Source organism: Podarcis pityusensis (assembly GCF_964106645.2).
Source record: "Podarcis pityusensis genome assembly, chromosome: 14".
Taxonomy (NCBI): Eukaryota; Metazoa; Chordata; class Lepidosauria; order Squamata; family Lacertidae; genus Podarcis; species Podarcis pityusensis.
In genome coordinates, this window is record NC_138039.1 from 47741834 (window position 1) to 47769662 (window position 27829).

The 27829-nt window shown below is 41.0% G+C and overlaps 1 protein-coding gene across 17 annotated transcripts in view; it reads left to right on the forward strand.

The window, feature by feature from the left end:
- TCF12 (transcription factor 12) overlaps positions 1-27829 on the forward strand; it is a 236997-nt gene that overhangs the window by 90348 nt on the left and 118820 nt on the right. For 2 of the 17 annotated variants that reach the window (XM_080980728.1, XM_080980743.1), the window contains exons 1-3: positions 5420-5924; positions 6805-6940; positions 7741-7813. In XM_080980728.1, the coding sequence (XP_080836854.1) occupies positions 6821-6940; positions 7741-7813 (193 nt within the window). In that variant the 5' untranslated portion in view covers positions 5420-5924; positions 6805-6820. Of the gene's footprint in view, positions 1-846; positions 5357-5417; positions 5925-6099; positions 6371-6804; positions 6941-7740; positions 7814-27829 lie in introns of those variants that run through there. The other 15 variants (XM_080980731.1, XM_080980732.1, XM_080980739.1 and 12 more) reach the window with 14 other exon arrangements.

The following is a 27829-nucleotide window of genomic DNA, read 5'->3' on the forward strand; positions in this document are numbered from 1 at the left end:
TCGAATCCAGGATAACCCACCAGATCTGCCAATCCCCAAAATTAGTTTTTTCAGAAGACCATGTTCAAGTCAGTGGAAAAGAGCTCATCACTTTGACAATTGAAGACAGGCTAATATTTTATTTTTCAGACAGCTGATAAGGCTAGAGAAATGGCAGGAAAGGGTGGCAGCATTATTTTTTCTGAGGCTGCTTTCCATTCAGAATTGTTACATCAGGGAACAACTGTAACTTATACTTTCAACAAGTCACATATTTTCTGGGACAAGGAGTGTCTGAATGGGAGAAAAAGAAAAAGCAGCACAGATTTTTCTGACATAATTTCTGTTTGTTAAGGCATTCCACTCTAAAGCTTTATAACTCTTAATTTGCTCTTTATTTCAAATGGGACTATTTCACAAGCTGCTATGGTTTTCTGTAACATGCCCCTCCTGGAAACTACAGCATATAAAAGGTTAGGGTGTCAATTGAGAGATAGCCTTTTCCCCTTTTATTTATTTTTACCTTGCTAGCTTTGTAATGGGCAATGATGCTTAGCTGATGAGTTTAGCTGAAGATGCTTGCTTAATGGCTTCTGATCACTTGCTGTTTGTCAATGAATGCCAGTGACTGGTGACTGCTGACCTAGATGGGATGTACGGTAAATATAATACAGCATTTTAATCACATCTGGAGATAAGTTGTGGATATTATTTGGAGCCACAATGCCTGCACTGCATTCTAACAAATTTCAAGCTGCAGACTCCCTGTACTCTTCTTGCCCCCACAAAATAATCTCAGTCCCAAAAGTTGATTTTTCAAAATTATTTTACTGAGGTTCATTAAAGATACATGTCAAGAAGTACAATTAACACAAAGAAAAAACAATAAACTGAATAAAATGCAAACTATTAACTATTCAGGTGGCCAGTCCAGGGTGTAGCTATGCAGCAGTAAGAAAATAAAGGTCAATTGCACTGGAGACACACCTTCAATCAGCAAAGTATGGTGTGTATGATCAATAAAGCATTAATCTCTCTCAATCAACACCCACTGCTCTAATTACCCAAATTTGACCATCAATAACGACTGGCACATTTATATTGCTTTGCTTGTTTTTTGTTTTTTTTTCTTCCTCATGAGATTTCACATAGGAAAAAGCAAGTATCATAAAAGGACTATTCAAAATAATGAAGAAAGCCAACTATTCTGTTGCTGTGGAATGGTGAGAGGAGATGAGTGGCTGACACAATGGATGCTTGTTCCTTCCAGTGTTGCTGAGCCAATATGGCTTCTTAGTATTCTGGGAAGCTGCAGGCTATAAAGCAAGCCAGATGATGACTAGGGCACAAGTGATACAAGTCTTGTTTTGACGTTGCCCAAACACCAGTTAGGGCACATAATTGTGCTTACCATGCTGCAGTACAGGTGGCAAAGATGACACATTTTGCAAACTGCACTGCATCCTCAAACAGGCAGCCAGCGGAACACTTTCAGTCAGTCCAGAGGTTGCCAACTCCCAGTATGGGGAAGAAACCCGTGTTATCCTTAAGGACCCACTAGCTATACTTTTGGTGGATAAAGCCACTCTACTTTCAAGAGAACTTGACTTCGCAATTGTTGCAGTTCCAATTGAAGTATTAAATGCCAAGCCATTCAATCAGGAAACCGTTTAAGAAATCACCAATTTCTTTGTATCAGGTAAAATGCTGTTCCTTCCATCTGTGCTAAAACTATTATTATTTATTATTATTTTTATCCCACCCTTCCTTCCAAAGGAGCCCAGGACAGCAAATGCACAAATGATAAATAAATCTAAAAATATTCCCAATGCTAATTACACAGAATGAAGTTGCTTACATGGACATTATGGGATGAAAGCGGGGAATGCTTACAGCATCTACCAGTTTTTAATTTTGATGGACAGTTCAACTGCCTTGCTTTCATTTTCATTTATACAGACAAAATTATTTGCAAAGGACATAGCACTGATATTTAAGAGATCTGGTCCATTTGCAGTATATGTTCCATGGCTGACATCTACACTCAGCTAACAATGGCAACTAGTGACAGAAGCAAAGTTGAATAATGGGGCAATGTATAAATGCTTAGATATAGGTGCTTATGGGTCATTCCTTATATTTGAAGCTCCCTCAAAAAATTCTAACAAAGCCTGCTTTTCATTTGGAAGTGGAAAAGGCCAAGTTATTTGGAAGAACTTAAATGGGCGAGAATCAGTTACTATACAATGAGAAATAGTGCAGTGTTATTTATTTCACTAAAGGTTAGTTTGTCATTTGTAACCTTTAATGAGTCCATGGATCCTACAGATTAGGGCTGCAAACCCTATACTCAGTTTCCTGGATACAAGCCTCACTGAACTCAATGTGTCTTAACTTTTGAGTAGACATTTATAGTATTGTGCTGCACGACTACAGTTGTGTGCATACTTAGTTGGGAATACATCCCCCAGGCGTCAGAATTGCTCAAGATTGGGTTGTGCATAGCTGTTTTTAATTTTTTGTTAATTATCTGTAGATATTTGCTCATGCTGGTGGCCAAGACGCTGTAGACATTTTGTCATCTCGCTTTTTGACGATGCAGTGACTTATTGATTGGTACCGTTGCCTCATCCATCACTGGCACACACTTGACTCAAAAGGTAGTGACACATTTGATTTCCTTCCACCCCCACGTTGCACAAAGGCTTAGAGCAGACTATTAAAAATAATGTACTGCCTGTATCTGAAGCAAATACTGTTGTCATCGTTACTTAAACCTTTTTATGCACCAATCCTAAAAATGCTGACATGCCTATGTTGGTAAAATTGATGTGTCTGTACCAGAGCAAGTAGATGTAAGATGACATTGATGTGTTTTTTTCCTTTCTTTGTGTCATGCCCCACACTACCTCCTGTGGCACATGTAAATCACCTCCTGTAACATGCAAGCTCTTGAGTTTGTGCAAATACTCTTTACATTAATTTCTGTTTATCACATTTTTATCCCATACTTCTTTCAAGTTCAGAGCAATATATGTAGGAGGTTGTCTCATTTTATGTTCACGACAACCTCAGGGTCAGAGCTAAGGGTCTGAATATATCCACACCCAAACACAATATGCTAGCTGCACTGTACATAAACAACCTTCAGTTATTTTGGTGGACCAAAAATAAAGACTTGAATGACTAAGATGAAATAAAGTAACTAACAGAATTAATACTTCTAAAACCACCTAGTGATCTAACCCCCATTGCTGTCAATACATGAAATCTGTTGCTATTGCATCCCTGATAGCTGACCATCCCCTCTCTGCAAATAAATCTCTACCTTTCTTCAAGGTAGGCTGTTCACTGTTGAACAACTCTTACAGTCACACCATTCTTCCTGTTTTGTTTATCTCCTTTTTCCTGCATTTTAAGTCATTCATTTGGTTCCTACCAACTGGATCAATGGGAAACCTATTTGCTCCATCATTTATGTGAGAGCCCTTGAACTACCGGTATTTGAAGCCTCTTTTCCAGGCTCAACACACCCAACACCTTCAACCTTTCCTCATTGTGACTTAGTCTCCAAGTCCCCCTCACCATCTTTGTTGCTCTGCCATCACATTTGCTTTAATGTTGTATGCTTGTGCATTTTAAAGCCCTGCTATGTTAAAAGAAATTTGGAAGGATAAGATGCAAATATCCTAATAAGTATTTTGTTGTACCTTTTAAAAAAACCTAAACTAAAGTAACTCATCCTTGGTGATTCCTGTTTGAGTGAAAGCCAGCACAAAGAGTTGCCATCACACACACAGCCCGCCCCCCTCAGGGCTGCTATGCCTTGGAGAGATTTGTGCAGACTATAAGAACCATGGCCAAACAGATGCACATACATGCTGAGTACATGCTGAGTAGATAACTGTCATTCAAATACATTTTGCCTTGGACAATGGAGATAGAACATAGCCATTGTGGCTAATAGACACTGATAGCCTTATCCTCCATGAATTTGTCTAATCCTCTTTTAAAGCCATCCAATGGGATCATTACCTCTTGTGGGAACTAATTCTATAGTTTAAGTATGCACTGTGTGAATAAGTATTTGTCTCTGTCCTAAATCTTCCTACCATGTTTAATTCTATACACCTCTTATGTCTCCTCTTACTCACCTTTTTTCTAAACTAAAAAGCCCCATATTTGCAACTTTGTCCTCCTGATAATTTTGGTTGCCCTTTTATGAACCCTTTCCAGCTCACACAATATCCATTCTGAGGTGAAGTGACTAGAACTGTATATAGTTTTATTTTCAGTTCCTTTCCTAATGATTCTTAATGTGGAGTCTGCCTTTTTTTCAGCTGCTGCACAATGGATCAACATCTGCATCGGAGTATCTACTACAACCCCAGTGTTTTATTCCTGGGGAGGCACCACCAGTTCAGATCCTATGAGCGTATATGTGAAACTAGGATTCTTTGCCCCATGTCCAGCCCTTTACATTTGTTTGCATGGAGTTGCTTTTGTCATTTTACTTCCCGTCCAGCCAGTTAGGAGAAATCCTTTTGGAGTTTCTTGCAATCCCTTTTCATACTTTGTCAAAAGCTTTTTGTAAGTCTAAGGACACATAGTAAGCTATCAACATGCTTATTGACATTCCCAAAAGCATCTAGAGGGTTAGTGAGGAAGCTGTAGTGGCTCAATAATTCTGTATTTAATACTGCTTTCCAGCCTGTAACTGGGGAACTTTTGGCCATCCAGATGTGGCTGAACAAAAACTCCAATCTTCCCTTCCCATGGTTGCTGGGGCTAATGGGAGTTGTAGTTCTGCAACACCCAGAGGGCCAAACGATTCCTTTTTGAAAATTGATGCCACTTTTCAGCCCGCTGGTATGGAGGCTGATCTTAAGGATAAGTTGCATGTTTTTGTTACAAAGCCAACAGGAGAAGTCGAGGCAACACAGCATCTGGTGGAGCCTTCCGGACCTGGCTGTTCTGAGGGTCCCACAAGGTTCGGGGTTGCTTTTCCTCGGCTGGCCCTCTGGAAAGAAGCGAAGCCTCCCCTTCCCGCCGAGAATCAAGACGAACTGAGGCAGCCGGTCTGTTCCGGAACGCTTGAGCCGGAGTTCAAACTCCGCGCCCCCCTTCGGTGCCCTTACGCGGGGGCAAGTCCCGTTGCGCTCCGAGCGGCGCTTACTCCCAAGGAAGCCGGCTGGAGACCAGGTCCCTGAAGCGCGCCTGCGGGAGGAAGTAGCGCCGGGGCCGCCCGCCCACCTGGGCTTCCTGGCTCCTCGGCGCCCGCTTCTTCGCTCGCTGAGGGGAGAAGAGGCGGGCGGGACCTGGCAAGGAGACAAGGCCGGCCGCCGGAGAAGCAGCGCCCGCTTTCTCCCTGCTCCAGGTCTTTACCTCACAGAGACTAAGTGAGGGCCGTTGGCCTCATTAAGGCGGCGGCAGCGGCGGCAGCACTCGTCCGGCAGAGAAGGGTTAATCGCCGCCGCGCTCTTCGCGGCGCTGCTGCTGAGGTTGCTGTTGCCGCCGCCGCCGCCGCCAAGCGCGGAGGGATACAGAGCAGGAACCTTGAACGTGGCGGTGCTGAGGCCCCGAAGCCCAAAAATGTCTGCCTGAGGGGAGGCCCCGCAAGTTCCGTCGAGACGGGGCGGGGGAGCAAGAAAGGCAGACCGGCAGGCACGGGCGGGAGAAGGAAAGGGAGGCCACGGGCGGCAGTCGACGGAGCGGCCGAGCGCGAAGAGGGCAGGAGGAAGAAAGAAAAGGAAGGACGCGCTGAGGGAGAGGAGAGCGCGCGGCATTCTCGCCCCTCCGCTCCGTCTTCCTCCGCTGCTGCTGCTGCTGCTGCTGCTTCTCTCCTGACTGACTCCGGGGCGGTGGTGACGCTGACGCCGCCGCCGCCGCCGCCGCCTTAGAAGGAGAAGAGCCACTTGGACCCGGGCAGCGGGGCCGGGAACCGGGTAAAGGCAGGCAGGCGTCACGGAGGGAGGGAGGGAGGGAGCGGGAGAAGCGGGCAGGGGTGGGGACCGAGGGGAAGGGAAGCTGGTGGCGGCCGGAGGGGGCTCCCTCCCCGCTCGGAGGGAGGAGAAGCGGGGACGCGCACGGCGGCCCGGGGCGCGCGCCTGGTGCTGAGAGGCTCCGGCGCCCTTTTTGGGGAGGCGGCCGGGGCCGCGGGATGGGCGGGCAGGAGACCCCCTCTCGGCGCGGGGGCGGCAGGGCTGCTCCTCTGGCTCTTCCGCGCAGGCCGGCGGGGTTGTTCCAGGAAGCGCGGCCCCTCCGCGCCCCCAACTAGTGGCCCCTGTTCCTGCGCACACGCCGCCTTCTCCAGTTCTCTTTCCCGCGAGAAACCCCTTGAACTCCGGGTTGCTGGCGGCGCTTCGCTGGCGCGGAAGTGGCTGGCGGAGAGGTGGGCGAGAGACTTATTGTTCGCAGCCTCGTCGAGCGCCTGCCCGCCTTTCCATCGGCCCACCCGCTTACTTCCCCGCTCGGCCTGCTTGGAGGACTTTGCCTCCGCTTCGTTCTTCCCCTTCTGGGCTGCTCCGGTTAGGCATCCCCTCTTGCCCGCTTCCCGAGCCCGGGCTTCCAGCTCAGCTCCCCAAGGCGAGGATTAAATTCTGTGGATGCGAACATCTCTGGGATGGAGGAGGGAGGGAGGAAAGAAACTTCCACGGAGTTGGCTCTGCTGCTGCTGCTGCTGCTGCTGCTTTTGGGTGCCTTTGAGATGCGGGGGAAAGGAGAAAGAACGATCTTTGGCTTTGCGAGGGGCTGCTCAAGGCTGAGGATGCCGTCCTCCTTGTTTTGGTTAACGCGCCTCTTCCTTTCCCTTTTGTTGCCGCTTAGGACTCTTCGTAAGTGGATGAAGATGAATCCTCAGCAGCAGCGGATGGCCGCTATAGGGACAGACAAGGAATTGAGCGACCTGCTGGACTTCAGCGCGGTAGGATATTCTTCGAAGTCTTCTTATGGCTTCTCCACGGTAAAGCGGACCGAGAAGTGGGCCAGCTGCGTGCAGGGCTTGGTGGCTTCTGGCTCAGCCAAAGGGGAAACTTGGATGTAATAAGCAGACTCCCGTATTGAAGGCTCTGGGTCAGTCATCTGAACTGGTTAAAATCCAGCTGACCCATAGATAGCCATTGGATAGCTTTTCTCGTTTGTTTTCCACAGATAGCTCAACGGGTGTTTGTTTTTTTCCTGTAAAAATGCAGTGTAGGTAATGGGGAGGGGGACCCCAAGCAGCTTAATCCTAATCCTATTTGCTCAGAAGAGTGGGACCTGCCTTCATGTATCCATAATTAGGGTTGTAGTCTCAGTTCAATTCTGTGCATGTTTGCTCAGAAGTAAACCTCATTGAGTTGAATTGGACTTACTCCCAGGTAAGTCTGTATAGGATTGCAGCCCTAGTATCTTTATTCCTGTTTTGCACTGTAATATTAGATTGGAAGCAAGTCATGATGTCCCACAATGTCTTACATTATTATTTTTTAAATCAAGTGTATTTTGTGAAAGTAAAATACAGAATACTTACTTGGCTTTGTTAGGTTATCCTGCACTTGTAGTATTTTGACCAATAGACCTATTATATTGAGTAATAAACTGGACATGTTACTGACCTTAAAAATTGTACCACTAATTCTCTGTGTTATGAAACATTTTTAAGCACAGTTAATGCTATTAATTTTTCTATGAATGTATTCCCAGCTTTTTTACATTCCAAATACACATAACTGAATTAGTTTTCATTCCATGCTGACTGAAATGCATCCACTTGTTTTGCAGATGTTTTCTCCACCTCTTAATAGTGGGAAAACTAGACCAACAACACTAGGAAGCAGCCAGTTCAGTGGATCAGGTAAGAGGCATCTGAAAAACATAAAAGTTCAAGAGCAATGCTGTTGTATTATGTTATATATAAAATCTTAATTTGTATATGACAAACTTTTGTGGATGAAATATATAGTTTTCAAGGAGTTAAAACAAATGCAGTATAAACACTTTAAAAATGAGTTAGTTTTCTGCTGGAATCTCTAGTTTGTTGTTGCTGTGGAATGAGTTTAAAGGTTAATTCAATTGAGAATATTGGGTTTGCAGGAAGACAGGTATTCGTGAAAATGTGGATATTCAGTTTTTTGTCAGTAATTTGGGATTATATTATTTCTTTTGAATTTTAAAAAACTTTTAGTGATTTAAGTAACACTAACATAAATTCAGAATATTGAAGTTGAAAGCCTTTTGTGTAATTTATACAAAATTAAGGCATAAAGCAAGACTAGAATAAAGTACAGCTAAATAGGGAAAACAGTGTTTCGTTTCTAGAGTTCACATGGTCAAATTAAGTAGGAAAAGAGAGGCAAATGTATAATGTATATTGACCAGATTGAACAGATGTGTATTTATGTGTGCATAAACCATTTAAATTGGGAGATGAAGTATTTGCTGAGGAAATAAAATTTAAAATTGAGTTGTATTGAAGATAATGCTTTTCTTTAAAAATGCTGTAAATTGCAATGGCAGCAGTGCAGAGCTGTTATTCTGTGTTCCATTGCTCCTACAACCTTGTGCCTAAAACATGTTTTCTGGCATTCTTCTCTCCTGCATATGTTACGTATACTTTCATATCCTACTTTAAATTCACAGTAGGCATAATTGAGCTGCAGATTTAAAATAGATGACTATTTTAGTTTGACCAGTGTAGAATGATATGAGATTGCATTATTGGAAAGCATTTTCGGAGAATTGTGTTGATCTGTTGTACTTGTTGTCTTTTATAGATAAGGAAAATAAAACATATTATCAAATGCTACATTATTAGTTTTGGAACCACTGTTGCATTTTTATTTGTGTTGACTTCTAATTGTCAGGGGTAATCTAGTAAGTATTTCCATAATCTAACTGGTAATCTGAGTCTTGTCCTTCCTCACAAATCTTTGGTATTCTATCTAAACTTGAATTACCCAAGGAGAATGGCTGAATGGCTAAAAAGCAAGCAGGTCTGTCTACTAGTTTTGAGTCTTTTAATATTGTTGCGGCACAGTCCGAATTAAACTCTCAACAAGTATTGTTGAATGAAAATTAATATTTAGATTGCTGTTGGATCATTTTAAAAAGGTTTTGGTATATTTCATAGTAGACCCAGTGTAGACATAATGCTTCCTGGTGTCTAATCATAGTGAAGTGATTTGGAGTGCCTTGTGTGCTTGCAGTTTTCTTTGTCATGTGGACATTTCTTCCCCTACTTCATTTAAGAAATAACTATTAATAGCATTGTATCTACATCAGTGATATTGTTAATCATAGTTAAACCAAACATAACTTTCAAACTTGTAACAATGGTTATTGGACTGTTGTTGGAGAATACAGATAAAGAAACATAACTGTGTTTTAATTTTCCTGTACAGCTTGATGTGGAGTTGCAAGTATATGCCATTTTTCTTTGGGAAATGAATATGGCTGCAAACAGAAAGCTTCCCAAGGCTTTCTAATTTCCTAGAAAATATCAGCTGCAAGCAGCTGCAATTGTAGCATAGTATACACAGTTTTCTGAAGCAGAGTTATGGAAGCAGAGAATGACAATCTGTTTTTCAGCATAAATATGTGAGAGGCTTATTGTATTGAAATATATGCCATATTTATGATATAACCTTAAACATATATTTTGAGAGGTTTGTCTATAATTTCAAAATGTGTAGATTTGATGTTCACAAGTAACCCTCACGTCTGTATCCTTCCTGTTAAATATTAATGTAAATCTTCTGGATCTCAGTAGTGGTTTTGTGCTTTGTGCTCAATTTGTTATAACCTGTTACATGAACCTGAACGGAATTGTCTCTTTCAAAAACCTATAATCTAAAACTGAGACTTGACAAAATCTTCCAGTAGTTGAATTTTATGTGCATGTGAGAGACATTAATTTTTTAACTTGTTGCAAATAATTTGCAGTCACATGAAGTAAGTTAGGAATCCTGTGCACATTTATATCAGAATAAGTCACACTGAATACTCAGTGACTACTTAAAAAAGTCAACATGGAAGATTGTGGCTGTGAAATTTACTAGAGACATTAAGGTTCAGTTATCATCTACAGAAAACTTTCATCATTTGTGTCTTGCTGATGGTGAAACAAGTGCTGCTACTAAGAAGAGCTCTGATAGATCAGGCCAAAAGCATATCATGTCCAGCATCCTGTTCTCACAGTGGCCAACCAGATGCTTATGGGAAGCCTGCAAGCAAGACCCAAGTGAGATTCAGAGGTCTATTGCCTCGGACAGTGGAGGCAGAACATAACCACCATAGCTAGTAGACATTGACATTCATATTAATGAATTTGTTCAATCCACTTTCAAAGCCACCCAAATTGGAGGGCATAGCTACCTCTTGTGGGAGCAGATTTCATAGTATAACTCTATGCTGTGTGAAGAAATACTTTTTTGTCTCCCCTGAATCCTCCAATGTTCAACTTCATTGGATGGTTCTAGCTTCTAGTATTATGAGAGAGGGAGAAAAACTTCCAATCTACTTTCACGACATCATACATAAACTCTATCATGCCCCCTTAATCCTCCCCCCACCACAAAACTAAAAAGCCCCAGGTGTTGTAACTTTTCGTCATGGAGTTGTTCCAGCCCCTTTGTTATTTTGGTTGCCTTTTTCTGAAAAAATTCCAGCTCTAAAATAACCTTTTTTTGAGGTGAGGCAACCATAACACAGATCACATAATACTAATTCTGTTATGACTATGCTGGCTGGCTGTAGATTTCCAAGCCCAATTCAAAGTGCTGGTTTTAACCCATAAAACTCTTTATGGCTAAGGATCCAAATACATTCTGGAATGCCTCGCCTCTCTTCTGTTGTTTCTGTAAAATGCCATTCTGTCTTTCTATGTGTCTTCACCAGTCTGGATGATTTGTACTAAGGTCCAAGGGTCTACTGTCTGCTTGTGTGAAGCTTGCCATTTGCTTCACAGACAGTAGCTTGTATTTGACGACTGGGCTTAGCTTGAATACTCAGACAGTCTTACCTGGTTAATGGGATCAATTCCAGTTTGTTTTGGAAGTACTTAGTCCCTACCTGGCTTTCAGTCTGTGTGCAGCAGGAGTGAAGATACTTTTTCAGTTCCTGGGGGCTGCGTTCTCTTGTGGCAGCTTTTAGTGGCCACTTGTCCCCCTTAAGGGGCCAGAGGCAAAAGGGGCTGGAGCAGTGGGTACAACTCTTAAGTAGGCTGCATTGCAGCCATGCAAATGTCAAAAGCCTCTAAACACCTGTAGGCATTACCACAGGTCAAAGGCACATTCCAGCCAGGACAACAAATTTGAAGAGGATGCAAGGCTGATGAGGGTTCTGGCCTTGGGGCCAGAGCACTGTATTTGGACCCTGCGTCTGAGAATTTCCTCCCTGGCATAGACACTGCCTCAATCTATAGATGATTCATCCCCAGTTGTACTTTGGGGCTTGTTACTGTTACCATGATGTGATAATGATACACTTACTGGGATTTCATGAATATTTGCAGCACATTCCCTTCGCAGGGAATCGGCAGTTGGATGTTGGCTTCCTGGGGCCGTCTGCATGGGTTTCTGTAGGTGTGGGTTTTCTTCAAGGGGAAGGGGTTCTTACAGAGATGTGGAACAAAATGCCATCAGTATGCTCATGGCATGCAGTTGCAACTCAGATGGCAAGTTTCTTACTTTATGGCAGATGCCACATGAATGGTTCTTATAAAAATATTGTTGCTTGTGTTTTGCTTCCTGATGTTTAATCACTGATAAATTGTTTTATGTCTTGTTAGCCCTCTTGAGCTTCTCTGAGGAAATGCAGGCTATAAGGATATATATTACATATATGTTTGTGTGCGCGCACACACACACACACACACACACACACACACTGAATCCGCATAAGGGTGGCTGATGTGGTCTAAACTAAAGTAGTGAAATTACATCAATGATGGCATTAGCCTCATTTTTGTTTGTTTGTTTGATGTAGGGTGTGTCTGGAGTCACCCTCATTTTGGAACAGCAGGCATTGGCAGTGTATAGAAATACACTTTAATGAATGAAATCTGGGAAGAAGGCTGTAACATTCTTTCTTGGGGTGGGGTCAAGCTAGTGACAGCTCTTCATGACATCATAGCATTGAGGCTAGACTGTTGCAGTTGGCTTGATGGAGTGGCACTTTATACACTGTTTGAGAACTATATTTGATACAGACCAGGGTATCATTGCTTTCTGCAGTATCAGTTGATGTCAGTAGTGTGGATTTTTTTTTGGGGGGGGGTGTTCTGTCCAGAAAGAATCGAGATCTGATTTAGTGTATTTCCCCCCCTAAATATCTATTTTTCAATTTGATTCTAAATATCTGGAAACATTTTCCAGTAGCCAAAAGTAACTGAGATACTTGTTTAGAAAATAGATAGATAGTGCACTTAGTGGTTTAAGCATTGTATTCAAAGCTCTACTTAGAAATTGTTTCTGTTGGGGTGTTTAGAAATATTTCAAAATGGTAATTAGAGTTTAAGAAAAATGTGAAGATGTTAAGAACCCTTAAGATGCTGACTTAAATCATACCTGAACATCTAAAGACATAATATAATATTTCTGGAAATTTTGGAATCACTGAGAATTTTTCCCCCCCTGGGGGCTGAAAACCAGAAATGTATACATTACTTTGTTAGCTAATCTTCACTAACAATATATGTAACTTACCTAGAATATTCAGTTATACTAGTATATTTATGACATTTACAGAGCAATCCGATGCATGTTTACTCAAAAGGAAGATCTGCTCTGTTTAGTGGTGAGTGTACATAGGATTGTAGCCTCAAAGGTATAGTGTCTTGGGCTGCAATCCTGTACCCACATAGCTGGCAGTAAACTCCATTGAATTCAGTGGGGTTTACTTCTGAAAAGACATGTATAGCCTTCTTGTTAGTTTTGTAGCAAGATGTTTATGTAGTAAAGGGATGTGGGTGGTGCTGTGGTCTAAACTACTGAGCCTCTTGGGCTTGCAGATCAGAAAGTCAGCAGTTCAAATCCATGCAATGGTGAGCTCCTGTTGCTCTGTCCTAGCTTCTGCCAACCTAGCAGTTCAAAAGCACATGACTGCAACTAAATAAATACCGTATTTTTTGCACCACAACACTCACTTTTTTCCTCCTAGAAAGTAAGGGGAAATGTCTGTGCGTGTTATGGAGCGAATGCCTATGGATGGCGGGGGGATCTGCTGCAGTCGTGAGCAGAGGATCCATGGTTCCCCTTCCCTCCTCCGTGGCTCGCTTTGAAACAGCAAAGCGGGAGAAGAGCTGCTGAGTGGGGGGGGGGAGAGGGACAGAGAGCCTGCTTGCTTTAAAGGAGCAAAGCGGGAGAGGAGAGGAGCCTTCTCCTCTTATACCCCTCTTCTTCATTATTAGCAGCATCCTTCTCCACCCACCCCACGCGTGCTTCTTCTCCCCTTAAACCCCTCTCTTACATTATTAGCAGCATCCTTCTCTACCCACCCCACGCGTGCTCCTTGTCCCTTGAGTGCTTTTCCTTCCCTCCCCACTTAAAACGTGGTTACAAAGCACGGATCCACATGGATCCTCAGGATCTTTGCATTGGGTCACCCCAAATTCACCATCAGATCACATAGCATGTCCATGGCTACATCTTGCACCAAAAAAAGCACGCACCCACTGTTGCCTGGGGCCGCAGTGGTGCAAAAACGTGGTTACAAAGCATGGATCCACATGGATCCTCAGGATTTTTGCATTGGGCTACCCCAAACTCACCGTCAGATCACATGTCTGTGGCCACAGCATGAACCACAAAAATCATACATCCAGTGTTTCGTTTAGAATATTTTTTTTCTTGTTTTCCTCCTCTAAAAACTATGTGCGTGTTATGGTCGGGTGCGTGTTATAGAGCGAAAAATACGGTAGGTACCGCTGCAGCGGGGAGGTAAACAGCATTTCCGTGTGCTCTGGCACTCGTCACGGTGTCCTGTTGCACCAGAAGCAGTTTAATCATGCCGGCCACATGACCTGGAAAGCTGTTTGCAGACAAACACTGGCTCCTTCAGCCGGAAAGCAAGATGAGCGCTGCAGCCCATAGTTGTCTTTGATTGGACTTAACCGTCCTTTGCCTTTATCTGTACCTATGTAATAGTAGTTTGAGTAGAGAGGTGAAAAGGTTGACCACAAGGGAAGAGCCAGGTCAGTAGAGCAGCTTTTAGAATATTCAAACCTAAATCAAAAGAAGGCAAAGATCAATTTGCAAACAGCAAAGGGATGGTAGTATAAAGATGGCAGCACTTCTAGGTATAGAGATGTATATTGGACTTGAATGTTGCATGTGTCTGTAGTAAACACAAACTGTCATGCTCTAAGGTTGTAGAGTAAAAAAGTACTCATACCATTCAGTTTGAGTAAGGAAAACATTGCTTTAAAAAGTATCTCATTTTTTTTTTAAAATGCCAAATATATATTCCCCCACCAAAATGCCATCTTTTTCAACTAGGAAACCGGGTGGGTGGGAAGGCCTAGGAAAAAAGTCCTGTTTCTCCCCACCCCAATTTCAGGGTTTACCACATTGTATGCAATCTAATAGACTTAGGCAGCCATGTCTGGGCTGAGATTATTTTCTAGGTGACTTGCTGTGCCCCAGAGATTCTGCAGCAAAGTGGCAGTTGGATCGTCTGGGAACTGGGAGAGAAGCATGTAACATTTTTGTTCCCTCAGCACCTCGTGCATCAGCCACTAGGGCTGAGGCAGATAGAAACATCGGCAGCAACCACCCAGTGGGAAGTGGTGGTCTGTGTGGAACTGACTTCTAGCTGCTTCAGCCATCAGTTCTAGGCCAGGAGATTGCAGAATGGCATTTGTTGTAACATACAGAACAAGGGGATTTAATAAAAACACCCCTTTGTCTGCTGTAGTTTCTATTGTGTCAATGTTTATTTCATTATGTTTTAAATACATGGTAAACCATCTCAAGAACTTCAGTTAGTAAGTGGGGTATACTTAATAATATAAATATAGATATATACATGCTTCCTATGAATAGTCACCTGAAACAGCTAGGCACAACTTTACTGTTCAGTTTTTCTTTTATCCATCCCTGCTACCTTCTGTGACTTTATTCATATTGTGAGTGAATTTTTAGCTCTCCATGTATAAATGTCAATAAGTGGTTTTTATCTCAAGCTCCTCTGAAGAAAGGCAGGATATTAGTATTTTAAATAAATATGAGTGATGTGTTTGTTTGTTTGTTGTATTAAAATGTTATGAGACATTGCATTCTAAAAGTAGGTGGAATTTCTAGCCTACAATAATTAGTTGCTGGGAGCAAATTATATTGGTGCATCATTCTTCAATTCCTAGTTACTGCCTGTGAGTAGTATCTGACAAGCAAAACATGGACTTGGCTTTTACAAGCTGAAGAAAGCACAATATTCTCTGTGTGCTACTGTAATCTTCAGATTGACAGCAGGCTCACATAAATTTTCTGTTCCCTGGAAGATTGCCAAGGGTGGGCTGGCTTCTGAAGCCATCAACAAACTTCTATTATGATGGGACTTGCAAATTTTTTTAACATGTTTTTACTCTGGGTTAAAAATGTGATTGTTGGTTTGCATTGTATCTACATAATACTTGTTTCATCTTTGAATATTGTACTTATGGCTTTTTTAGTTTAATATATTTATAAATGTTAAAGTTTAAAAATTTGCAATGGGGATTGCCTTGGAACCATAAATAATCTGTTCTATATTCATTGGAGGAAGAGAATGGGTATAATAATTATAGTAGGACAAATTATTTGTTTATTTTGGCTTTTGAAACTTCGGTTTTGAGTTGCATCTGACACTTGAAGGAAGTACTTGAACCTGAGATTGTGTCTAATGTCATGAGGTCTCTGGGAGACCTTTAGGTGGGTCTTCATTATTTTTCTGGAGAATTCAGTAGTTGTCTTTTTAGAAAGCATTTAAAGCAGTGGTAGCTAAACTACAACCCTCCAGATATTGTTGGACTCCTAATTGCCATCCGTCCCAGCCATTATGGCCAATGGTCAGCGATGCTGAGAGCTGTAGTCCAGCAACATCTGGAGTGCCATTGATTAGACATACCTGTTTCAGAGAGACCTTGGGTTGTGCTGAATATTTCCATGGGAAAATTTAAAGAGAGTTGTAGATAAGCCAACTTGTTACCATGTCAAAAGATAAAAAAGAGTCTGTCTGCCTCTAACCCTTGTCTTTTCTTGGTGATGAATGCTGCTTATGACTCAGCCACTACAGTGGTACCTCAGGTCTGCGCATGCGCGGGTTGCGATTCGCCGCTTCCGTGCATGCGCGTGATGTCATTTTGACCATCTGCACATGCACGAGCGGCGAAACCCGGAAGTAATGCGTTCTGTTACTTCCGGGTTGCTGCAGAGCGCAACCTGAAAGCGCTCAACCTGAAGCAACTTCAACCCGAGGTATGACTGTATTAGTAATTGCTTCACTCTCTAGTCTGGTGTAAGCATGCATCAGTTTCTAACTTTGAACATATTCTTTTGAAAGTTTAGTTTATCTTAGCATTTTGTGAGTGACACAATGATTTTTGGCTAACCGTAATGGTCAATTTCTTTTCTTGCAGCAAGGATGAGATAATTGATGATTTTATGACTTGAATGAATGTTTTGTATCTCTACATTTAGAAAACAAAGCTGTGGTTACAAACACAACATTCAAAAGCATAAAGGACATACTTTTGGTGAAGATGTTAACTGAATACTAAGGAAAAGAAACAAAACAAGCTTTTGTTACATTTTATAATGTGGCGCTATGTATGAGCTAACCATGCTTCTAAATGTATCCAATTTGTAGAACTTGTTAGGTTTTTACATGTTGTGGGGATGGTATGGGAGCTGTGCTGAAGAAAGAAAAGTCTTAACATTTTCTAAATAAAACAGAAAAATTTCATTATCTGCTAGGTCCAAGGGTCCCTTTTGATCATACTATCAAGCTTATCTGGATTTGTAAGCGCATTGGTTTTTTAAAGGATTTGAGTAATTTTAATATCTTTGCTGTTTTTTTTCGTAATAACCAGCCTTATATAACCAATGTGCTTGAAGTTTGATTAATACACGAATGGGTTAATGCCACAGAGTAAGCTGTCTTGCCAGGCTTAGCTAGGTCACTCCCCCTCACTTTGAGAGGAAAGTAATCAAGTCCTTTGTTCTCCTTCAGTCTACTTGAAAAGCTCAAGGTGATGTGGTATAAACTGATTGCTCCAAGTTCAGACCGCATGGCTTTTAAAAGCTATTATTGAGTTCTATACCAATAATTCAGAAACTTTCACCACTGTAACTAAGCCAAGTTTTACCGCCTCTCTTTTCTTACTGATGTATGGAAAAGCACATGAACCTGACCTGCAAAGAGTTTGTAAGTAAATCATTTTTAACTTACATGTGGTCTTTTTCTATGCTAGAGGAAGAGGGTAATTTTGGAAGGAACTCACAAGGGCATTTTGAAAGGTCTAATGGCCTATATTTCCATGATTTCCTTTGCTGCATATTTTCATAGAATTGTAGAGTTGGAAAGGACCCAAGGGTCATCTAGTCCAACCCCCTGTGATGCAGGACTCTTAGCTAAAGCATCCATGACAGATGGCCATCCAAACTCTGTTTCAAAACGTTCAAGGAAGGAGAGACCAACACCTCTTGTAGGAGTCTGTTCCACTGCTGAACAGCTGTTACTGTCAGAAAGTTTTTCCTTTCTTGTAATTTGAAACCATTGGATAGAGTCATCTCCTCCAGAGCAGGAGAAAACAAGCATGCTCCCTCTTTCATGTGACAGGCCTTAAGATATTTGAAGACTATCATTTCTCCTCTCAGTCTCCTCTTGAGCCTGGAAAAGTGGAGACTTGAGAGGAGAAATGATAGTATGTTTAGCCTGGAAAGACCCAGCTCCTTCAAGCGTTCCTCATAAGGCTTAGTTTCTAGAGCCCTTGATCATCTTGGTTGCCTTTCTCTGCATATGTTCCATCTTGTCAATATCCAATCTGTTCAGGTCATTTTGAATTCTGACAGTCTTCTGCAGCATTAGCTACCCCTCCCAGTTTGCTGTCATCTGCAAATTGGATGAACATCCCCTCAATTCCTTCATCCAAGTCATTTATAAAGATGTTGAACAACAATGGGCCCAGGACAGAACCCTGCAGCACCCCACTTGTCACTATTTCCCAGGATTATGAGGAACCATTAATGAGTACTTACTGGGTTTGGTCAGTCAACCAGCTACAGATCCACCTAACAGTCATCTTACTCAACCCACATTTTACCAGTTTCCTCATGAGAATATCATGGGGGAATTTGTCAAAAGCCTTACTGAAATCAAGATACACTATGTCTACAGCATTTCCCTGATCCACCAAGTTTGTAATTCCATCAAAAGAGATCAGATTGGTTTGACATGACTTATTTTTGAGAAACCCATGCTGGGTCTTGGTAATCACAGCTTCCTTTCCTAAATGCTCACAGACTGACAGTTGGATTATCTGTTCTAGGACCTTCCATGGTATTAATGTCAATCTCACAGGTCGGTAGTTACCTGGGTCTTCCTTTTTCCGTTTTTTGAAGATTTGATTTTAAATCTCTGCTCAGGTTCTCTCGACAAAGAGTACTTGTCCCAAACCTGGGTATTGGCATCCAAGGAATTCTCCCTTTATATACCTTTTTATTTTCCTTGCCAACCAACAGTTTTTGCATTTAACTTGGATTTAATTTTATCACTATTGTTGTTTTTATTCTTTTAAATCTATTTTTGCAGTATTGTAAAACATCTAGAATGTCTAATGAGACAAATGGGTGATGTATAAACATAAAGTGCTGCTCTGCTTTAAGGAAGGGGCCTGGGGAAATTAAAAGTTAGTTTCAAATGTGCTTGTTGCAGGATACCACTATTGCAATGGCATTATGTGTGTTGCTTCACAAGAATGTTGGCTCATTTTGTCAGGAAAGGAAGGCTAGAACAAAGCACACTTGAAAGTTCCCACCAACGCTCCCCGCCCCCCGGGCCATCTTTTAAATTGATGTGGGAATGTCTCTCACTACACTGGTACAAGACCTCCAGAAATCTTCCTTGTATAGAGCCATATGTCATATGCAAATGCAGTAAAAAATTGTTGATTAATGACCTCACCTTGAAAGTTATTTTGCAGCTCCTACTAATGGAGCTGTGATGATAAATAGAAATTGACAGCTGCCAATTTCAAGTGATAAAATTGACTGCTAAAATTTAAGATTCTTTCTTTGGAGCCTCTGAGATCAGAGATGTTTGAATATGACACTCTTTCTGGCGGCATATGCAGTGACAAGAAAAGGCTCCAAATTTAAAAAGTGCTGAATTTTGCCTGCAAAGTAAGAATCTTAGGATTGTGCTCCTAGTTTTCCTTCCTTTGCAGCCATTCACTGAACATGAATGTGATACCATACCTGGGAAATGTGGCGGAACTTCACCCCAAGCAACCTGGAAGCCCAACCTCCAATGCCTGATGGGCCTAAATAGGATTGTGGCAGTTGTGGTTGGTGGGGTGGTACAGGTAGGGTGCCATTGCTCTTTTCCCTTCTAAACACTGAGTGTCTTCAGTTCCTCAGAGGGAGAGCTGTGGGGAGTTCAGTGTGTTGTGACATGCTGCCAATCCAACACGTCTGTCACCATTCCTGCAGTGTAGTGAGCTTCCTGTGACTCCCTTTCAGTAACGGGCAGCAATGCTTAGTGTTCGGAAGCAACAGTGCCCTACCTGTGTGCCATACTCAGTACTACCAACCAGTGGCATGGAAGTTCCTCACCAGTGCTGTAGATGTCCCTCTTAAATTATATCTTATAAACATCTCAAAAGTGTGTCTTTACGAGTTCAGGTTTATCGTATCCAGTGATATCCCTAAGTTCCAGCAGATCCTGCAATAGAAGCTGGATTTTACCTTTTAGAGCCCTAAAAGGTCTTGATTTAACACTGTTGCCAACCCAAGTCATCCTGTCAGTTGAGATGCTAGAGGGCCCTCAACGGATGTGATCTTGGACAGGAGCTGTTTGGGCTATAAACTGGAACTGTATCTTCCAGCTCCTACTTTATGGGAGTCTCTCCCAGTGAAGCTTGCTGATAGCTGTTCAACACTGTGAACCTTTATACAATCTTTATAAAACTGGTCAAAACTGGCTTATTTACCTTATGTTTTGTTTGTATTTAATTGTTACTGTTCTTGTTCTACAATAAAAGGGTTGGAGTTTGAGAATAATATACAGGAGGCAACCATTTTGCATAGGTGTTTTATTCTAGGGCATAGAATATTTTTTTCAGGCACCTTTTCCAGCCAGCTACTATTACCATAACGCAGAAGATTCATGTTAATACAACAATTGAGGAGTCTTTCTTCAAGTTACAATTAACCTTATTATATTAAACTGAAAACATGAAATTTAGACATTAATACTTATAAACCTTGTTACAGTTAAATGTAATCAAATGAATTTATATGCTTGATCAATATTATATGCATATATTCTTTTATAAAGTCATGGTGTTTAAAACCTTTGCAGCCAAGTAGGCACAACAAACTGCTTGTCAGGTGGGAAAAATATTCCCAAATCAATTTCCTCTGGAAAACAGCCTCGTCCATTGTTATCTTCTGAAGTTAATGGATTAAATTCACTTTGACAGTTGGAGACATGTACCAGTGTCTTGCCTGTGGCCATGATCTAATAATCATGGATATGGTAACAAGTTGTCTAAAGATTCTGTGATCAAGGTGTTGTTGGGTTTGTTTTTGACAAATATATTCTGCTTTCAAAAACGGGATTTGGCTAATGAGAATGTATTGCTCATTTTTTATTCTACATAAAAGAGGAGTGGTGGTAGAACTAGTCTTAAAAAATGAAGGGATTGACTCAGTGGATTGGGTCCAGATTCCAGATTAAGTCAGTTGTAATTGAATCCCATTGAAATCTTCTAACTTAGCCTGGATCCAGCCTAATGAGTTCTCCTTAGCTTGTTATTGGGGGATGAAGTTTAGAGGCAGAAGAAGTCTCATTTAATGACACTGTGAGCCAAGACTGACCAGAAAGTAGGTGGAAAAAATGAAAGACATTGCACACAGTTGACCTTTTAATAGAGAGAGTGAGAGATTAATGATTTGGAAGATGCCTCCATGGTAACTTAAAAGTGGTTGAATCGCATTGGAAGTGAAGTTGGACAACTGTCCAACTGCTTCTTGGGATTAACCACATCCGCTTCTTAGTCTGCATCTCTCATTTAATTTTAATTTATAATACTTTGTTTAACAATATGAAAGAACTCAAACATTTTAAGAGAATAGCAATTTATTGGTAACTTTCAAATCTGTTAATTGACCAGCTATTTTCTATAGGTATATTTTCTATAGTTTGTATAGTCAGCTTCATTTTACACAAATTCTGAAGCCATATTGCTGTTATGGAAATGGGTGGGAATTTTTTTGCCTTTTATAAAGTAAATGTTATAGTAGGGTTTCCGTTCTGCAAATGCTTCTGTGAATTCATAAAAGCCATGGTATCTCAAAACCAAGCAAGTATGTGAGGATTGTTCATAGGTGAGAATATCGAAAGCCAGCTTTCATAATGACTTTTACTTGGTTGCAGTGCTGTTCTTTTGATTAGTGATAAAATCAGTTATTGTCACTGATCTACTGTCTGTGATCCTGTGTAGAGAAACACATGCGTCTGCTTTTAAAAAAAGCTGCCTCCCAGATCAACTGGTTCCCCCCCGATGGTGAGATTCTTAAATGCTATAACTCGTATGTGAAGAGTTAAGTGAAAATTATTATATTTTGTTCTGTTTGGCTCAATAGTTGCATGGTTTCTTACATATGTTCCATAATTTGTACAGTTCCATAACTTGTACAGTTAACTCCTGCCCTCACTACCTGTCCCAGCTCTACTGTCTCAAGCAGAATTGTCATTGATAAACCAATAAATTAGATGACTAGTTTCAGTCTTGTCAGATAAACAGCGTTTTAGAATCTGTGGTGAGTTTCTTTTTCTATGAATTACCCTAGCATGGGTAATTATAGAGAGGGCATATTCAATACCCATTTTTGGTAGGTGGCGCTGCCTCTAGGTATGTAGAAATGAAAGGATCCACCTTCAGTTATAGGTCCCTCCTTGCATTTTTCCTCTTTTTCTTTTTTCTTTAATAAATTTGCATTCTAATTTTTTTTTTCTTTTTACACCTGTATGTATATGATATGTTAAAAACCTTGGTGGGAAATACAAACTTAAAAAATAATGTGTCTGGTGAGCCACCATCTCAGCTTTCCTAATGTGAATTAAATTCTGCTATTTTAAAGAATAAAATTATTTCCTTTTCATTATATTAGTGCTCTACATTTGTATTGGGGGCTTTTGTAGTACTGTTATTTTTCATATTGCTTCCAACTTGCTTAATCCACAGTTATTGCATAATTGTTCTTGATATTATTTTCTTCACTTGTTTTGGAAAACAAATCCCCTTACTCTAACTTGACCTTGAGAGTCACCGGTAAATAAAGTCAGTTCATAAAGCTGTTGGCAATATTATCCTGTCACTTTCCCCTCATGTCTTTTGCAAAGGCCTCAGCGATTACCCTGTTAAGCATTAAATTCTAACAGTGTAACTTTATTTCATAATTCAAAATACCCTCCCCTCAAAATTGTGTTAAATTTTTGTCATGGTTACAGTTAGACACATACTGTAACTACTGCACTTTTCCGTGTATAAGACTAGGTTTCGCCCCTAAAAAATGATATCCAAAATTTGGGAGCGTCTTATACATGGATAGATCCCCCCCCCACATTTTCTGAAATCAGAGTCCCCCAAAATAGCGGGCGTCTTATACATGGGGGTGTCTTATAGACGGAAAAATATGGCATATTGCTTTGCTGGTGCCTTTTCTATAAATGCAATCTACAGTAATAGTAGTTACAGCTTTAGAATGAACGTATGTGGGAAATAGAATATAATATATTTGAAATTTGACTACATCAGATCGGGATGAATGGCTTCTAGTCCTTTTAACACTAGAAAGGATTTGGCATGCACCACATTTCAGCACATCTGTCTTGGTGTCAGTGTTACTCCAACCTCACACTTGTGTTAGTTATGTATGGCACTGGAGTAGCTTTGAATTGGGTTAACTTGCTGGTGAGTTTCAGGACAAAGCCATGGTAGTAAGTAAATGTATTTTGATGAACACAGTCCTTGCACAGCTGCCTAGTCACTGCTAATGTTACCTTGTGTGGCATGCATGATTTTTATACTAAAATGCATAGGAAGCCAGTTGGAAGGTGCTCGCATGGACTTCCGGGGTGGCGCCATCAGTAATGGCGGACTCCCTCTGATCTGGAGGGACCAGCTCCACGGGAAACGGGTCTTTTCCACTACAGCGAAGCGGGGACCCATTCAAAAATCACAGGCGGATGAAGCCTGTGACCATGGGACTCGGCGGGCACCTTTAGCGCCCCCCCAACCCGCAAAGGAACCCACTAATGGGCTCCGGAGCGAAGAGGGGGAAGTGGCGCGGTGCTGAGAGTCAACTGCTTCTTCCGTTGCCGGAGAGCGCTGCCTTTTTCCTGGGACAATTTGGCTTTTAAAACAATCACCCGTGAGTACTTAAATTTCGGACAATTGGACTTTAAATAAGGATTTGTGAGCTGAAAGGAAAATTGGACTTAAAAGTTTATTTCAATTTGACATTGAAACGGGAAGGTCTAAACAGGAAGTCAGCCTTCCGTTTCTTTGTAGATAGATTAAAGCAAAGACATGGCAAACTAGAGTTCTGAAAATCGCTTGTAAAGGATCAACTTTCATCATTTTAAATTGTTGAACCCCCTTCGGAAGCAGGAGAAGAGGGGGGATTTTTTTCGGACTGTTTAAACCTGCAGAAGTGAGTGTAAAGCAAAGTAACTTTCCACCGTCTTGATCCTGGAGCGGGGTGTCAGGACTGACGTTTTTTGAAGCTCATTGACCAGAGACAAACGTTTCTGACAGATAGCTAAAAGAAGAGAAACATAGTGACTCCATTGTTCCCCTTCGCATCTTAAAGGAACAAATATTGACAAAATATCTGAAAAAGGAAACTTTGTTGTTAGATCTGTTTTTAAAAGAAAAGAACAAACAGAAGTTCTTCCCCTAGAGGGAGCCTGTGAAACTGTAACCAATTCTGAATTGGGGAGCTCGCAGCTGTTACAGATTACGATCGTGGGAATAGACTTCTGACCTTGCAGGACAATGTATTCAGAAGCTCTGTTGTGTGTTTTCTGTAAAACAAGTGCCCTACTGGAACAGCTACATGAGAAGACGGATTTTATGACTGACGCGATCAGAAATTTTGGACAGGCAGTGGGAAATTATATAGAGCCCACCCAGGAATCAGATCAGGAGTGTGCCCTGACAGAACAGATGAAGGAAGAGGATGTTTCTGAATCTTGGGCGCCAGAGATGGAGGGAGCTGTGGCCCAGCAGGAACACAAATTCTTGGATTTGACAAATGAACTTGGTAAAAGCCAGATTTGGAAAGATAAAGTTTGGTTGGGTTTGGAAATGGGGGGTTGGATAGACCCCCCTATGCAGGGAGGTTTGGACTTTTCAAGTCTGGCAATGGGCCGTGAGATATTTGGGGTTGTGGGGGCTCTTAATTTTGGAGGGACTTTGAAACATGTTCTTAAATACCACATGGAGCTTAGTCTGGACTATGGAAAAGGGGCTGATTTGTCGAGATGGGTCAAAAGCATTGTCAAGCTGGAGTTCCCAAGAGTGAAAGGAGCAGGAGATAAAGGAAAATACAGCTATAAATATGAAGAAGAGCTGCGGAAGGGACATGGAAGGGACTTAAGGGCCTCGGACATAAGATTGCCAGGTTAATGCGCTAGATTGATGAGATAGAAAGGACTGACAAAACCCGGGACCAGGAGGAAGAGACGCTGGATGAAGATTGGATTGTTTCTTTTTTGTTACTTTTTTATTAGGATTGTTTTATAAAATTGATGAATGTTAGAAAAATGTTGGAACGAAATTATTTGGCTTTAGCAAAAATGTTTAAAGAATTATGTAAGAATATTATGGTTATGAGAAATTGGTAAAAATAAGATTTAAGTTTTAAGCTTTAAGGTTTTTATAGTAAGATAAGATTAAAATAGAGTAAGGTAAAGTAATGACAGAATATTATGAAGTATGGAAAGGATTTGCTGCAACAATTAATAACCAGGATACAAAAAAAGGGAGGAGGAGGAGGTCAAAGAAAGAAGGTAATGACAGTTAAGGATTTGAGAATATTGGATTTGTTTTTAAATGTTTGTGGTATATTTTTATTTTTTGAGCGTGTTGTGTTATTTTTTGATTTTTATTTTTATTAATGTGTATTGTTTGACTGTGGTTTGTTTTTTCTTTGTTTTTTCTTTCTCTTTTTCTTTTTTGTTTTCTTTTGTAATTCAAAAATTTTCAATAAATATCATTTAAAAAAAAAAAAAGGAAGGTGCTCGCATGACACAGAAAATACACCACAGAAGTAATAATTCAGCATTATAATAGTTAAGCTTCCAGGTTCTAAGCAGAAGCAGGAGTGCTTTTTAAAGAATGGTAAGTTCTACGGGTATAAAATGTCTTTACAGTGCCACTGTTTGCTAGATCTGTTAAACTACCAAAGATATAAAGTATGGTTCTCTAGATTTAGAAATATTTATATTGTACATTTTACAGTGTTAGCTTCCTATAATTGGTTTTAGTTAAGTACCAACCCCCATTCACATTTTTAAAACCAACCTTTATGGAGATTTTACATGAGTTTGAAAGTAAAAATAAATTTAATAGCTGATTTTAAAGGCAAACTCCACTACAGATGAATCTCAAGCGGTGTCCACAGCACTGTCCTATCCTGTTGTGTTGGATTAGTTTCCATTAGTAAGGTTTGAGGATGTGGACAAGGTGCTTGGATTGGTTCTTCTGGATCCTTTGCTGTCTCTTGAGGCTAAGGTGGCCTCAGTGGCATGAAATGCCTTCCATTGGCTTTGGCTGGTGGCCCAGCTTGTGCCCCTATCTGGACAGAAATAGCCTAACTACTGTTGTCTGTACTCTGGTAACCTCTAGGTTAGATTACTGCAATGTGTTATACGTAGGGCTGCCTCTGGAGACGGTTCAGAAACTTCAGCTGGTACAGCCAGGTTGCTCACCAGGACAAGATAGTTTGAGCATACAACCGCAATCCTGTTAGGCATCAGGTGAAAACATTGCTCTTCGACCAGGCTCATTAACATCCTATATCCTTTTAAATGTGTTGATGGAAGGGGGACTATTTGTTTGCTTTGCGTTTGTTTTTATTATTATTTTGTTTTTATCTTGTGAGCAGCCCTGAGATCCACAGATGAAGGGTGGTATACAAATTTAATAAATAGTAATAATAATAAATTATAGCTAATGTTTGTTGAAACAAGCCATAGTTAAGATTAACTAACTGTGGTTAATAAAAAATGGAAGTGAAGGTTTCCAATTTCCTCCTTCTAACTGCACTGGAAGAGGCAAGGAACAGTACATGAACCAGAGTCTTTCTGCATCTATTTTTTGTCACCATAAACCATGGGTTTAGCCAAAGCAGAGATAACACCAAAGAGTGCAGTCTGATGTATAGATTTCAATTTAGGGTTTGCGTGGCTTAAAGCTCACCATGGCTTACTGGACTTGATTGAGAGTGTATAAATATTATTACCTATATTATCAATCTTAAAATAGCCATGTTATTAAGAGATGTCAGGATTACTTCCACTTCTTTGTTGCAATTGGACTTGCAAAAGCTAAGAATGTACAGTCGTACCTCATTTTGTGGCTGGGATCCATTCCGGAGCCCTAGCCGCTAGCCGAAAAGGACGCAGGGCAAAGTGCCGTGTCTGCGCATGTGCATGGAGTGGTTTGCATTTCTGTGCATGCGTGAAGTGCAATTTAGCGCTTCTGCACATGTGCGAGTGGCAAACCCGGAAGTAACTCGTTCCGGTACTCCCGGGTTTGCTGCAGACGTTCGCCGGAATGGATGCTAGACGAGGTAGATGTTCGCGGAGGCATTACCGTAGTAGCTTACTTAAGGCAAGGTGAAATCTAAAACGGATTCCTTGGCTCATGCTACTACTACTAAAATTGCAACGTTGTCTTTACTGAATAATATTACTGTGTAACATTTCCCAGTTCTGATTTCTCTACCCTAATTAATCACAAAACTACAAGTTTGTACTGAAATTTAGCATGTTTTGGTTTAAGCAGAACACATTAAAAAAAATTATGATTTTCATTTATAACAAATAAACATTTCAGCAAAAAAGGAAACAATTCTTAGATATCAGTCTTCAACTTCCCTCCCCCTTTCTGTGGTTCCATAAATTTGTTCTCTTTCTTTCCCCCTGCATATCCCAATTAAGTCTGTTTATTCTTTAAGCAATATGTATATTTTGCTCTACAAGTTTAGCATGGATAGCATTCTCCCTGATATGTGTGGCCTCTTCTTTCATGGAATGAAATGTTGATTAAGGTGTTTCCTTTTTAGTGTTACGGTATGCCATGTTGCAAGTTGCTGACAAAGTTACAAATTTTTTTGTCTAATGACCAAAAAACCAGCTGAGATTTAGCTCCTGTATGTATTATTGGAGAGGCCAGAAATAGGTTTCATGCAATAAGTTTCCAATCTCCTGAATAAATGACATTTCTCTCCAAGTTTAACTACCAGAAGAGATGGAGAACAAATAAATAACCTAAGCAAGGAATTTAGTAAGCACACATCATGACTTTTTAACCAGTGGGTGGTATTCAGCTAAGTTTTACTCAGAGTAAACAAACTGCAATTAATGAACATGTCTAAGGTAG